This window comes from Lynx canadensis, chromosome E1 (assembly GCF_007474595.2).
Source record: "Lynx canadensis isolate LIC74 chromosome E1, mLynCan4.pri.v2, whole genome shotgun sequence".
NCBI classification, from domain to species: domain Eukaryota; kingdom Metazoa; phylum Chordata; class Mammalia; order Carnivora; family Felidae; genus Lynx; species Lynx canadensis.
The window spans coordinates 49,308,293-49,322,833 of record NC_044316.2 but is presented as its reverse complement, the minus strand read 5'-3'; the positions used below and the strand labels follow the sequence as shown (position 1 = coordinate 49,322,833).

At 40.4% G+C, this 14,541-nt stretch overlaps 1 protein-coding gene across 3 annotated transcripts in view; it reads left to right on the top strand.

Annotated features, from left to right (window-relative positions):
- ABCA9 (ATP binding cassette subfamily A member 9) overlaps positions 1 to 14,541 on the top strand; it is a 63,362-nt gene that overhangs the window by 11,980 nt on the left and 36,841 nt on the right. For all 3 annotated transcript variants that reach the window (XM_030296421.1, XM_030296420.1, XM_030296423.1), the window contains exons 7-17: positions 4,018 to 4,159; positions 4,425 to 4,610; positions 5,461 to 5,608; positions 6,238 to 6,406; positions 7,172 to 7,233; positions 8,456 to 8,566; positions 9,195 to 9,370; positions 10,289 to 10,408; positions 10,623 to 10,761; positions 11,402 to 11,492; positions 14,219 to 14,358. In XM_030296421.1, the coding sequence (XP_030152281.1) occupies positions 4,018 to 4,159; positions 4,425 to 4,610; positions 5,461 to 5,608; positions 6,238 to 6,406; positions 7,172 to 7,233; positions 8,456 to 8,566; positions 9,195 to 9,370; positions 10,289 to 10,408; positions 10,623 to 10,761; positions 11,402 to 11,492; positions 14,219 to 14,358 (1,484 nt within the window). The remainder of the gene's footprint in view (positions 1 to 4,017; positions 4,160 to 4,424; positions 4,611 to 5,460; positions 5,609 to 6,237; positions 6,407 to 7,171; positions 7,234 to 8,455; positions 8,567 to 9,194; positions 9,371 to 10,288; positions 10,409 to 10,622; positions 10,762 to 11,401; positions 11,493 to 14,218; positions 14,359 to 14,541) is intronic.

The window sequence follows — 14,541 nt, the reverse complement described above, 5'->3', positions numbered from 1 at the left end:
TGGCAGGAAATCACGGGTCTTCTCCTTCTGAGCGTTACTACCCCGAGCAAGCTACTTAATCTCTTTAAACCTCAGTGTTCTTTTCTTTGAAATATTGGTCATAGCATCTATTTCCATTGGCTGTGAGGATTACAGAAGGGAATGTATTTGAAGTGCTTTGCATTGAGCTTAACAAAAAGTCAGCTGAATATTAGGTGGCACTCGATAGAAATTTGGGAAGGATCACAGTCTGAGAGGGCAGTAGATGTAAGTGAAGAAACCAAGGAGTGAATCCCCAGTTAACAACAACAAATTTTTAACGAGTTTAGCCAAGGGGTGTATTTGAGATACAGAATAGTAAAAGCATGAGTTCTGGACTGAAAAAAGTCATGGTTTGAATTTGCTTTTTTTGCACACTGATGTTATTCTCAATAGTAAACAAGATTTGTAGAATATACAGAATAGATCTAGACATATGCCATGTAGTCTTTAAAAGAATGTTAGGCAGTATTCAGTTGAGTAAGAAAATCCCGCATATTTTTTCTTTTTTTTTTTTAATTTAAATTTTAGTTAACATACAATATGCAATATTGTATGTGCAATATGAGTTTCAGGAGTGGAATTCAGTGATTCATCACTTACGTGTAACCCCCAGAGCTCATCCAACAAGTGCCCTACTTAATGCCCACCTCCCATCTAGCCCATCCCCCACCCACCTCCCTCTGTCAACACTTAGTTTGTTCTCTATTGTTAAGAGTCTCTTGTGGTTTGTTTCCTTCCCTCTTTTCCCCTCTTTCCCATATGTTCATCTGTTTTGTGTCTTATATTCCGCACATGAGTGAAATCATATGGTATTTGTCTTTCTCTGATTGACTTATTTTGCTTAGCATAATACATTCTAGCTCTATCCGCATCATTGTAAATGGAAAGATTTCTTTTTTTTACTTAAATTCAAGTTAGTTAACATATAGTATAGCATTGCTTTCCAGAGGAGAATTCAGTGATTCATCCCTTACACATAACACCCAGGGCTCATCCCAACAAGTGTCCTCCTGAATTCCCATCACCCATTTTGCCCATCCCCCTACCCAACACCCCTCCAGCAACCCTGTTTGTTCTCTGTATTTACAAGTCTGTTATGATTCGCCTCCCTCTCTCCTTTTATCTTATTTTATGTTTCCTTACCTTCCCCTATGTTCATCTGTTTTGTTTCTCAAAGTCTACATATGGGTAAAATCATATGATATTTGTCTTTCTCTGACTGACTTATTTCGCTTCACATAATACACTCTAGTTCCATCCATGTTGTTGCAAATGGCAAAATTTCATTCTTTTTGACCACTGAGTAATATTCCTATATATGTATATTCCTATATATAATATTCATATATATATATATATATATATATACACACACACACACACACACACACACACCACATCTTCTTTATCCATTCATCAGTCAATGGACATTTGGGCTCTTTCCATAATTTGGCTATTGTTGATAATGCTTTTACAAGTACGTGCCCCTTCAAATCAGCATTTTTGTATCCTTTGGATAAATACCGAGTCGTGCAATTGCTGGGTTGTGGATTAGTTCTATTTTCAATTTTTTGAGGAACTCCCGTACTGTGTTGCAGAGTGCATTCCCACCAACGGTGCAAAAGTGTTCCCCTTTCTCCAGATCCTCACCAAAACCCATTGTTTCTTGGGTTGTTAATTTTAGCCACTCTGCCCAGTGTCAGGTGGTATCTCATCGTGGTGTTGACTTGCACCTCCCTGGGGATGAGTGATGTTGAGCGTCTTTTCATGTGTCTGTTCTCTAGAAAAGTGTCTATTCATGTCTTCTGCCCATTTCTTAACTGAAGACCCCACGTTTTAATGCTGCCAATTGATACCAATTCTATTTATTTATTTCCTCCAGAAATGTTTAAGTGAGTACAAAAGTGGAGAAAATGGATTGCTGGTTTGGTCTAGAATGGGAGTTTTGTCTGGTGTCTCTCTTTTTGTATGAAAATTGTGTAACTCAATACTGAAGGAAACTTTGCTCACTGTGTTTTTAAAAGAATAGAAGGGGAGCCTGGGAGGCTCAGTGGGTTAAGCGTCCAACTCTTGGTTTCAGCTCAGGTCATGATCTCACAGCTTCATGGGTTTAAGTCCCACATCAGACTCTATGCTGGTGGCACAGAGCCTGCTCGGGGTTCTCTCACTCTCCCTCTGCCCCTCCCCTACTCACTCTGTCTCTGTCTCTCTCAAAATTATAAATAAACCTAAAAAAAAGAATAGGGGCACCTGGGTGGCTCAGTTGATTAAGCATACGACTTCGGCTTGGGTCATGATCTCGTGGTCTGTGAGTTCGAGCCCCACGTCGGGCTCTGTGCTGACAGCTCAGACCTTGGAGCCTGTTTCAGATCCTATGTCTCTCTCTCTCTCTCTCTCTCTCTCTCTCTGCCCCTCCCCCACTCATCCTCTGTCTCTCTCTTTCAAAAATAAATACACATTAAAAAATTAAAAAAAAATAGAAATCTACAGACAGAGAAAGGCAAACAATATGCTAAAAAGAAGAGAGAAACCAAATAAATCCAATTAGGAAGGGGGTAAAAAAAAAAATTAGGACTTTTCCCCCATAAAAAAAGGCCGTGACATTCTATTAATACCGCATACAAATGATATTTAGAAGTTTGTAGGACATGGAGAGATGAAGAATTTCAGATGAATAGAGTGGTTGAGCAAAGGGAATCATTACAATTAGGCAAGACTTCTCAAAAACATGATGGCATTTTAAACTTTGAACAAAACCAAGTGGTCATTGTGGACTCGTTATGAACCAGTTACCACATTAACCACATAACGTACAACACTTCCCTTAATTCTGTTATTATTTTTCTACAGACAGTGAGGAAGTTAAGCGAGATTAAATAGCTACCCCTCGGGGCGCCTGGGTGGCGCAGTCGGTTAAGCATCTGACTTCAGCTCAGGTCACGATCTCGCGGTCCGTGAGTTCCAGCTCCGCATCGGGCTCTGGGCTGATGGCTCAGAGCCTGGAGCCTGTTTCCGATTCTGTGTCTCCCTCTCTCTCTGCCCCCCCCCCCCGTTCATGCTCTGTCTCTCTCTGTCCCAAAAAATAAATAAACGTTGAAAAAAAAAATTAAAAAAAATAATTAGCTACCTCTCAGGATCATATAGATACAATGAACAGAGGTAACAGAGAAACCCTGAGCCCACGTCTGTATGATTAGAAAGCTGGTTCTCTCCCCCTATAAAGAATTTTCTTCCTGTTACTTTGCCGTTGAGAGCAAGAAAAATGTATTTTCATATCCATCTATGTTTTTGCATCTATCTATGTCCTATGCGTGTGTGACTATCTGTATCTATCTCTATTCTATATCTAGTCATCGATATCAAGGGTTAACAAACCATGGCCCCTTTATGTACCGTCTGCAAGCTAGGAATGGCGTCTACGAAAATGCCTTAAAAAATCAAAAGAACAAAAATATTTTATGGTACACAAAAGTTCCTACGAAATTCAGATGTCAGCATCTACACATTGTCTGCACATTGTCCGTGCTGTTTCGGCCCTGCACAAGCAGACCTGAGTAGCTCTAAGAGACTGTATGATCTGAAAAGCCTAAGAGATTTACTACCTGGCTCTTCAGGGGAAAAGTTTGCTGAAACCTGCTTCATCACCTGCTTTTTTGTCCACGGGCTTTATATTTTATTGAAAGAAGAAGTCCAGAAACTATACATCATTATGGATGTCTTCCCAGAAAACGTCTCCCAATTAACCTCATTATATCACCCAGTCTGTCTCTTTCTTCTTTTGCAATTGGCTACCCATTTTACCTGTTTACTTGTTCATTGTCTACCTTCCCCGGTCGCCTATGACCTTTGGGGACAGAGAAGTTTTCTACTCTACTAGCTGTTGTATTCCCTTAACTCTTGATTTATGGTAAGCTTCCCAAATCATCTGCAGAGTACGTGAATAAATAAAGTGATAAAGTACCAGCCCTCTGAACTGATGCTTAGTTTCTGTGCTAGGCTCTGCTGGGGGTTGATGTATGGTGGCTTCAACTTTATCGTGGCCACTTTGATGGCTCTTATTGTAACATCCGCCCAAGTTGTCGTCCAAACTGGCTTCGTGGTGATCTTCACTCTCTTTCTCCTCTATGGCCTGTCTTTGGTGAGTTGGTGAATTTAATCTCTCTCTCCCTCTCTCTCTCTCTCCCTCTCCTTCTCTTTGAGAGAGTCATTTCCCTCTGATTCTGATCACACTTGTTTCTGTTCACAGTATTTGAATCTTTGCATGGGACAGTGTCTGGGGAGGTGGGGGGGAGGCGGGGAGGAGGAATGGATATCACATACTTTTGTATTATGAATTTTTTTTATTATGCTGGTGATGATTCGCAGAGAATTACATACTACCTGAACTTTTTCTCTCCTCTCAGATAACTTTAGCTTTCCTGATGAGCGTGTTGATAAAGAAACCTTTCCTTACGGGTTTGGTTGTCTTTCTCCTCACTGTCTTTTGGGGGAGTCTGGGATTCACTGCATTGTACAGAGATCTTCCTGCATTTTTGGAATGGACCTTATGTCTTCTTAGCCCTTTCGCTTTCACTGTTGGGATGGCCCAGGTAAGGGTTAATGTAGCTATTTCATTTTTTTGTTTGTTTTTTACAAACATTAAAACAATTCTCTCTGAGGAATTCATGCTACGTGTTCTAAGCATCAAAATTTCCATCCACTTCCAGATACACCTAAGAAATGGGACAGGTTTTATTTTTCTCTCTCAGCATAAGTGGCTTGGTGTTAAGTCGCTAAATATAGACTGATCCTGTATTATGGATGTGGTCCAGCTTGTACTTTTCATGGGCTGTCCCAGTGAACATTTAACTGACTTAATGCTCAGGAAACATGACCTTTAATATTATCGCAAGTATTTGACAACCAGGAATTCAGTAGAAATAAATTTTTATTTCTAATTGACCTGATGTATACGAAACTGAACCTCTTCTCAGCAAATCTGATTCCAGGTGTGACGTCATAACCCGTAAAATGCTACGTGTATCTCACGATAATAAGAAAAACTTTCTTCTGTCTTCTGCCCAACTACTGAAGTGCTTTTCGCTCCTCCGTGTTTCTATTTTCAGACGGTGTCCCCTGTCTAGAACGCCTCCTTTTTCACATCCTACACCTGAAGGAATTCTATAGGCAGCCAGCCTCTCCTTTGAGTTTTTACTTCTCAGAGGACTTGCCTACTTCTGCCCATGGATCTCTAAGCCTTTCTTACCCCCTTCCACTGACTTCCCAAATCGCTTTTTAGTTAGATGCTTTCATTGCTATGTCTTCCAATAGATTAGAGCTCTGTAAAGACAGGAACTATGTTTATCTTTTCAATCCCAGTGTTTAGCAGAAACAAGACAAAAATAACTCTTAATACTCTATTTCCCCTTTTAAAATTCAATGGGTGTATCTTTTTTCCAGCTTATACATTTGGACTATGACGTGAATTCTAACGTCCATTTGGATTCTTCAGACAACCCGTACCTAATAATAGCGACTCTATTCATGCTGCTTTTTGATGGTCTTCTCTATTTGGCCTTGACATTGTATTTTGACAAAATTTTGCCCAGTAAGTAGTAACATAATTGTAATTCAGTGCAATTTCACTCAGTGCGTTTCTTTAAAATATCTCTCTACCACATGTCGGATATCAATTACCCAGCATCGCTTTCAAAATTTCTAAAATGAGCCCAGAGGTATTCCGCGCTTTGTTTAGAGAATTGCTTTCTAAGATCTTCTTCTACCACAACGCTTTAGATTTTTTTTTTTCTAAAAAGAGAGATTCGTGGGATGCCTGGGTGGCTCAGTCGGTTAAGCCTCCGACTCCTGATTTCAGCTCAGGTCATGATCTCATAGTTTTCGAGATCGATCTCTATGTGGGGCTCTGTGCTCAGCATGGAGTCTGTTTAAAATTACCTCAATTTTCTCTCTCCCCCTGCGCCTCTGCCCTACTCATGCGCTCGCTCGCTCTCTCTCAAATAAAAGCAAAATAAAAATAAAAAGAGACGCTTATAAGAAATTAAGGATAATTATACTCTTAGTGCTTGTATCAGAGCAAGATGGAAAAGCTAGTGCTTGATACTGGGTTTAAGGGTGTCTAAATGCTTCCCAAAGCGGCTGCCTTGATAAGCTGTCCCACGGCAACTCATCCTTAAAGCGGTGACTGATCCGATACGCAATTGCCTCCTGTTTGTGCAGGTGAATACGGACATCGACGTTCTCCTTGGTTTTTCCTGAAATCCTCTTTTTGGTTTCTACACCAGAGGGCTGATCATGTGGCCCTTGAGAACGAAACAGATTCAGACTCTTCACCTAATGACTCGTTTGAGCCAGTGTCTCCAGAATTCCATGGAAAAGAAGCCATCAGGTAATAAACACATTACGTGAAAGTGCACATGGAAAACAGGTCAGGGAACAGAGACCTAGGAGGAAAAACACAGATGTGACAGATTTTCCCAGGGGCCTCTTTGGGTCCACCATGCATGCATCCGGGCTGCTGTACTTACCAAAGGCCACACTCATTGTCAAAAGCAACGTTGTCACCATTTACATTTACTGCTATCTTATGCAGAACGACAAATATCAGTGAATAAATAACCTTCATGTTTCCATTTTTCTCTTTTTGCTTTTTTTTGCTCTTCGTGGCGCTGTTCTCCCTCTTTCTGTGCTTCCTCGCCTTATAACAGATACTGTCATCGTGTCCCTTGTTATGCTTATCTCCTTTTTCTCTGACACACTTGGTGTCTCCCCTCCTTGCTTCCTGATTAATAAGATAAAAAGGAAGAGGCAGATGATGCAGAAAAGGGGAGTCAGGCATCCAGAGACATGGGAAGAAAACCCAAGTTAGGGTACTCACAGCATGAACGTCCTCCCTTCTGAGATGATGCCCGTGTTTTATTCAATGCTGCTTGCTGTATTTCCAAACAACTAGAAATCCCTCAATTCCCCGGGTCTCTGCCCCAAATTTGCTCACCGTGCCATTTGCTGGTGTCTCCTCAGTAAATCCTTTCCGGCCACCTGGGCCTGTGTGAAGGAAAGAGCCCCCAGATTTTCTCACAGCCCCAAAGACTTGATTTCTCAATCCTCTATCTACTTCTACAATGTCCTTAAGACATTCTCCTCTTTTTTCCAGAATAAGAAATCTTAAAAAAGAATATAGAAAAGGAAACCACGAAAAAGTAGAGGCCTTGAAAGGTAAGACACTAACCTCATATTTGACAAGGCTGTTTGATCTGGTGACCACGCCTCACTGTTGCATTGTCTTCGTGGGGATACAAAATACCGCTACTCTCCTCCATTGGAACACATCATGTTTCCTTCCAAGCAAGTTAAAAACCGTATAACAATTTTAGGGGCGCCTGGGTGGCTCGGTCAGTGAAGCGTCGGACTCAGGTCACGATCTCGCGGTTTGTGAGTTCGAGCCCCGCGTCGGGCTCTGTGCTGACGGCTCAGAGCCTGGAGCCTGCTTCGGATTCTGGGTCTCCTCCTCTCTTTCTGCCCCTCCCCTGCTTGTACCCTGTCTCTGTCTCTCCAAAATAAGTCAATAAACATTAAAAAATATATATAACAGTTTTAGAAAGTCAAGGTGTGCCATAGATACCTTAGGGGTTTGAAAGATGTATGACTATGTCATGATACGCTTTACTTTCAACTCATCCCCTCCCTAGTCCTAGTATATGATCTTTATTTTTTTTCAGTTTTTTGAACATTTGTTTATTTTTGAGAGAGACAGAGTCCGAGTAGGGGAGGGGCAGAAAGAGGGAGACAGAGGATCTGAAGCAGGCTCTGCACTATAAGCACATAGCCTGATGTGGGGCTTGAACCCATGACCATGAGATGACGACCTGAGCCAAAGTCAAGAGTCAGCCGCTTAACCAACTGAGCCATCCAGGCACCCCTAAATGATCTTTATTGTCAGCCCATTTTTAATGACAAAAGTGCTCTTCTCCAAAAAATCGTCAATCACATAATAATACGCCATGACAATGCTACAGCTGTAAAATGTGTATCATAGGAGATAGCGTTTTATTTTATTTTTATTGTTTCTTATTTATTTTTTGAGACAGAGACAGAGAGAGCACGAGCTGGGGAGGGGCAGGGAAAGAGGGAGACACAGAATCCAAAGCAGGCTCCAGGCTCTGAGCTGTCAGCACAGAGCCCGACGTGGGGCTCAAACTCATGAACCACGAGACCATGACCTGAGCTGAAGTCAGACGCTTAACCGACTGAGCCACCCAGGTGCCCCAGGAGATGCCATTTTAAAGGGAAGAATTTGGGGATGAATTTTATTTTGAATACTGCTAGCCAAATATGCACATGCTATAAGAAATTATAAAAATTTTGCAGAATGTAAGGTTAATATGTAGCTCTGAGTGGGATTTTTTTTTTTTTTTTTTTTTTTTTTTAATAATGCCAGGTCTGGTATTTGACATATACGAAGGCCAGATCACTGCCCTCCTTGGTCACAGTGGAGCCGGGAAAACGACCCTGTTGAATATGCTCAGTGGACTGTCGGCCCCAACGTCAGGTGAGACACAATTATGGGCAAGAACATGGGCAAACGAATGAACTGTGCATTTCATTAGCTAATTCGTTTTGCTGGTTCATTTCAAAAGTTCGTAGTTTCATTAACTACTAGTCACACTCGGGTACTTCAGAGAGAAGTTTTACAGGTTTCTTCAAGTTATTCTTTTAATAAATGTATGCCCTATTTATTAGGAAAATCTTTGTGGTGTAAATATTTCAAGATGAAAAGCTTTATATTTACTAATTGGCATTCCGAGGGGTTCAAGTGAATCTTGAGCGTTACAATTTTAGTCAACAGGGTAGTCCTTATAGGGAAATCTGCATATAAGACTCTAGTGAGGGGCGCCTGGGTGGCTCCGTCAGTTAAGCATCCGACTGTTGATTTCGGCTCAGGTCATGATCCCAGAGCCATGACATGGAGATCCATGATGTCATCAGGCTCTGTGCTGAGCGTGGAGACTGCTTCAGATTCTTTCTCCCTCCACCCCCACCCCCCAAAAATAAATAGAAGATTCTAGTGATTGTTTTCCACTTGTTTTTCACTTTAAAATATCTTAAATGAACGTGTTGTCCAGATGCTAACTGTCAAGTGTTATCCTCACGCTAACCGTCAACCTTTCTACTTCTAGGTTCAGTCACCATCTATAATCACAGCCTTTCGGAAATGGCGGACTTGGAAACCATCAGCAAGCTCACTGGAGTCTGTCCACAAACCAACGTACAATTTGGCTTCCTCACCGTGAGAGAAAATCTCAGGCTTTTTGCCAAAATAAAAGGGATTCAACCACATGAAGTGGAACAAGAGGTAGAGGGACATATTCGATGTCACACAGCCATGAACACGAAATTGTTTATCTAGAAAACTCTAGATGTATACGTGTTATTCCTACACAGTTCATCATCTAAACGGCAAAAGGCCCTTAGCAACGAACAGCAAAACAATAGTGGTGTTTTTTTGTTTTGGTTTTTTGGTTTTTTTCTGCTGTTTTGTTTTAATTTTTATTTATTTTTGAGAGAGAGAGAGAGAACACGAGCAGGGGTCGGGGAGAGAGAGAGGGAGACACAGAATCCAAAGCAGGCTCCAGGCTCTGAACTGTCCTCACTGAGCCTGACGTGGGGCTCGGGCTCAGAACCGCGAGATCATGACCTGAGCTGAAGTCAGACACTTAACCACTGAGCCACCCAGGCACCCCAATAGCGTTTTAAAACAAACATGTTGGGTTTTAAACTAAAAACTTTTTTTCTGGCGGGATGCTTTTTCTTGTTTTTCTATGGCTTGATTTCTGAGCTTTCTTCTGTTGGGAGGAGTTTTCGAGGAGGGGATTCGGGATCTTGATTTGTTCGGATAGGAAGAAGGGAAGGAAGGATTCCTTACTTCTTTTCTTGATTGTAAGTAATGCATTCTGCTGTCTATATCTTGTTTTTATTCTGTCGTGTATTTCTTCTTTTCTTCTTTTTTTCTTGTCTTCTGTTTTCTTCTTTTTTCAGTTCTTTCCTTCTTTCTTTCTCTTCTTTCTCTTTCTTTCTCTTCTTTTTTCTTTCTTCTTTTTGCTTTCTTTCTTCCTTCTTTCTCTTTCTTTCTTTCTTTCTTTCTTTCTTTCTTTCTTTGTTTTGTTTCTTCCTTCCTTCTTTCTTACTCTTGTTTCTTTCTTTCTTTCTTTCTTTCTTTCTTTCTTTCTTTCTTTCTTTCTTTCTTTCTCTTTCTCTCTCTCTCTCTCATTAGGTACAACAAGTTTTAAGGGACTTGGAGATGGAAAATATTCAAAACATTCTTGCTCAAAATTTAAGTGGTGGACAAAAAAGGAAACTAACTTTTGGGATTGCCATTTTAGGAAACCCTCAGGTAAGTGGGGCCAAAACTACTGGTGAATGAGATTGAGGAGTCTGGAACTATTGTATTCAATTGGACTGAATTTGCAAATGATAAATGCAAGAGAACTGTTCAAATGGAAAATTACGGACTAAGGTATTTCTCCCAAATACATTTACACGTCTATTCTTTTTTAAAAAAATGTTGCCTGAAAGGGGAAAATGATTTACATTTCTCTATGGTGCAGGTTTTACTATTGGACGAGCCAACTGCCGGATCAGATCCTTTGTCAAGGCACCGCGTATGGAACCTTCTAAAAGAGAGGAAATCCGATAGAGTCATTCTCTTCAGTACCCAGTTTATGGATGAGGCTGACATCCTGGCTGGTAATTCTTTTTTTTTTTTTTTTTTTTTTTCAGATTCCCCATATAAGTGAGATCATATGGTATTTTTCTTTTTCTGTCTCTGACTTATTTCACTTAGCCTAATGCCCTTAAGTTCCATTCATGTCATTTCATGGTGGTTCTTGGTTTTCTTTCATGTATCTTAGTGAGAAATTAGGGAGGATGGGTACGGTATGTGTAGATAAATTCCAACACAACTGCCTTGCGTGTGACTGTCATGAACCAAGACAGGAGACTTGCTGTCACCCTTCTGAGCATCTACATCTCCATGCACCTTGTCCCATAGATAGATTCTGATCCTGTTGCAAAATAACTCATCGGTTGTAAATATATAGCATGCTCTTAAAAATATCTTCTGTTTTATTCAGTAGGAATGTCAGGTGGCTTGAAACAGAGCCTCTCATCATGTGATAACTTTTCTAGAGAGATTAGAGAATAAACTAATGTATCATTTTAGTTCCTGGAGGATAAAGAAACTGGCTTACCTATGACTAGAATTAGAATGCAAGTACCTGAGTGGATCATGCTCCTAAAATACACTATTTATGGATGGATCTGTTCTTTGATAAACAATGAGAGAATTACCTTGTAATGCAATTTCTTGTTTTTATTTTCTGCTTAGACAGGAAGGTATTTATATCCAACGGGAGGCTGAAGTGTGCAGGCTCTTCCCTGTTCCTGAAGAAAAAATGGGGCATCGGCTACCATTTAAGGTACAGCCTGTGTTGTTGGGGACACGTTGGAACGTGTCGGGGACAGGAGATCTCGGTATCGGTAGGTTAGAAAAGGCTACAAAATTATGAAGACCATTTCAAGAGAGCTGTGTTAGAATGACCCCACAACTGACCTTTCTTAGCAAGAATGAAGCAACAGGTAAGATCGTAGACACGGATATAAGGATGAGTGAGCTAAGTTTAAACAAAATTTTTGGAAAGTGTTTTCACAACTTATCACTTGCAAAGAGAAATTTAGTGACATTCCAGGCCTTCCTTATCATTTTTCCAATGCTTACTTTTGTTCACTGTGACAATCTGAGTAGTCTCCTCTCTGTTCTCCTTGACTTCATCCTCTCCCTCATTCATTTCTATCTCCTTCTCTTCCTGATAATAATTAGTATGCTTATTTAGTAATGTCTATCACTTATTCCATGTTGGCTGTATTCTGCATTCTTGCTAAGATAATTGGTGTATGGAATATTCATATAATCATATTTAATCCCTCAGATAACTGTAAGAAGATGGTATTATTAGCCTCTGACATGTCAGAGAGTTTTAATAACCTGCCCAGTCTCACATCATTTATAAGTGGCAGAATCTTTGGACCAAGATTCTAGGTGTGGCATGAAGCTCTTCCTATACTTCCCACTAAAAAAATTAATATTTCTTAAAACATAATTTAAGTCACTTCATCCTCAGTGGTTAAATGTGGTTAAATTCCCTCCATTATTTAGTCTGAGTGTTTAACCTGTTCAAATCTATCATTCCATCATGATTGCTTAGTATGATCCAACGGAATCAGTACTTTCCAACTAAAATGAACCACTTGTGGGGCACCTGGATGGCTCAGTCAGTTAAGTGTCCAACTCTTGATCTCAGCTCAAGTCTTGATCTCGAGGTTCTGAGTTCAAGCCCCGCATTGGGCTCCATGCTGGGCACGAAGCCTACTTAAAAAAAAAAAAATAAAATGAATCACTCGCTGTTTTCTAAGTATGTTCCATGGTTTTGTTGTCTTCTCTCCGCTTAAAGTGGGATGTCTGTTTGACATGTCCTCTTGCGACCCATTTTAACCAAGTTCACATCTTATCCATTCTTTTATTTATTTACTTAGAGAGAGAGAGAGAGAGCACTTACAGGAGGAGCAGAGTGAGGGAGAGAAAGAATCCCAAGCAGGCTTTGCACTGTCAGCGTAAGGAGCCCGATGCAGGGCCTGAACTCATGAACTACGAGATCATGACCTAAGCCCAAATGGAGTTGGATGCTTAACCGAGTGAGCCACCCAGGTGCCCCTCAATCTTGAAGGTCTTTTCTGAATATTTTCTCCTTAATAAGTATTCTCTTTTCTGGAACCCTGAAAACACTATTTTGAATTGTTGCCTTAGACAATTTACTTAACTTCTTTGATCCTCAGTAATTTCATTGATGTAATAGTGGTAATAATACCCACATTGCAATTAAGACTAAAAATATTGAATGAATGAATACTTGACAAGGTGCCAAGTGCTTAACTGACTTAGCTCAACTTCCCTCACTCACTTCTTCTATAATTTGGTGCTTTATATTACTGTTATGTTCCTAACTCCTCTAGGGAATGTACTGTATTCTTTCTGTTTGGGATCCTGGATAGCATATCACATAAGGGCCTTGTAAACACAGAATAGGTTTAATTAAAATGGATTTTTCAGGCTTATGTCATCAAAGTCAACTGTGATGCCCTCACCATTTGATAGCCTCAGGAAATTTCAATGGGTGTGACTAAAAATGGTGTTTCTAAAATCCAATGATGGGGCGCCTGGGTGGCTTAGTCCCATAAGCATCTGACTTCAGCTTGGGTCATGATCTCAAGGTTCATGGGTTCGAGCCCCATGTCGGGTTCTGTGCTGACAGCTCAGAGCCTGGAGCCTGCTTCGGATTCTGTGTCTCTCTCTGGCCCTCCCTCGCTCGCACTGTTTCTCTCTCTCTCTCTCTCAAAAATAAATAAAACATTAAAAAAAATTTTTTTAATATGTAAAATCCAATGAGTCATAAAGAACTTTATATGTTCTCACCACAAAGGCAGATCACCTTTGACTTGAGTAAGTTTTGGACCAAAAAAAAAAAAAAAAATTAGATAACATCTATTGAGGGTTTACTTGGTGCAAGGTTTGGTATGATCACACGCATGCTTTATTTTATTCTGTCTTTTGAGATTCTTTGAGAACTGACTATTGGAAAACTGAATGGAATTTTGATGGAAATTTGGAAACTTGATGCTGGAAGACATTAAGCCTGAGTTCTGGAATGTATATCAGTGGGACATAGGAACATGTTCTTAATGACTGTACCATACCCCCTCTGTCTTTGTTTTCACCATGTTCGTGGTTTTTGCAAAACCCTTTTATTGCAAAGGGAAAATTCAAAACTGAGCTTGTGGATAGATGGAGACCAAATCGGGCATTTCTTCCACTTCACCCCCGCCGACATCTAGCTGATACATCTCTTGCCTCCAAAGAATAACCCTTGAGTTATTATCCCTACACCAGTGCCTCTAGATTATACAGTTTGGACTATATCATTGTGGACTCTGTCTGGACTACATATTTTTAAGTCTTGCTTATTCCATGATCCTAGCTACATGTATATTTTTGTCTCATAAATATTAAGGAAGTGACAAACATACTACAATTGTTTGTAGAGATGGTAGTGGGTAAAAATGGCTTTAACACACTCTTTTTAAATGTCAGTTTGCACCTGAATGAAATGTGCGATCCGGACAGGATAACATCACTTGTTAAGCAGCACATCCCTGAGGCCAAATTAACAGCACAGAGTGAAGAAAAGCTCGTATATATTTTGCCCTTGGAAAGGACAAACAAATTTCCAGGTAACAGAACGTAGACACCACGGAATGGTTTTTAATGATGTTACTAACAATAACAGCGGCATTAAGAATGATGGCTGACATCTTTATGCTTGCTAAGTGCATGGAACTGTGCATTAATCATTTAATATCCCCCAAAGTCCCTGCTAATATTAGCCCCGATATCCCCAGAATACTTATTAGTAA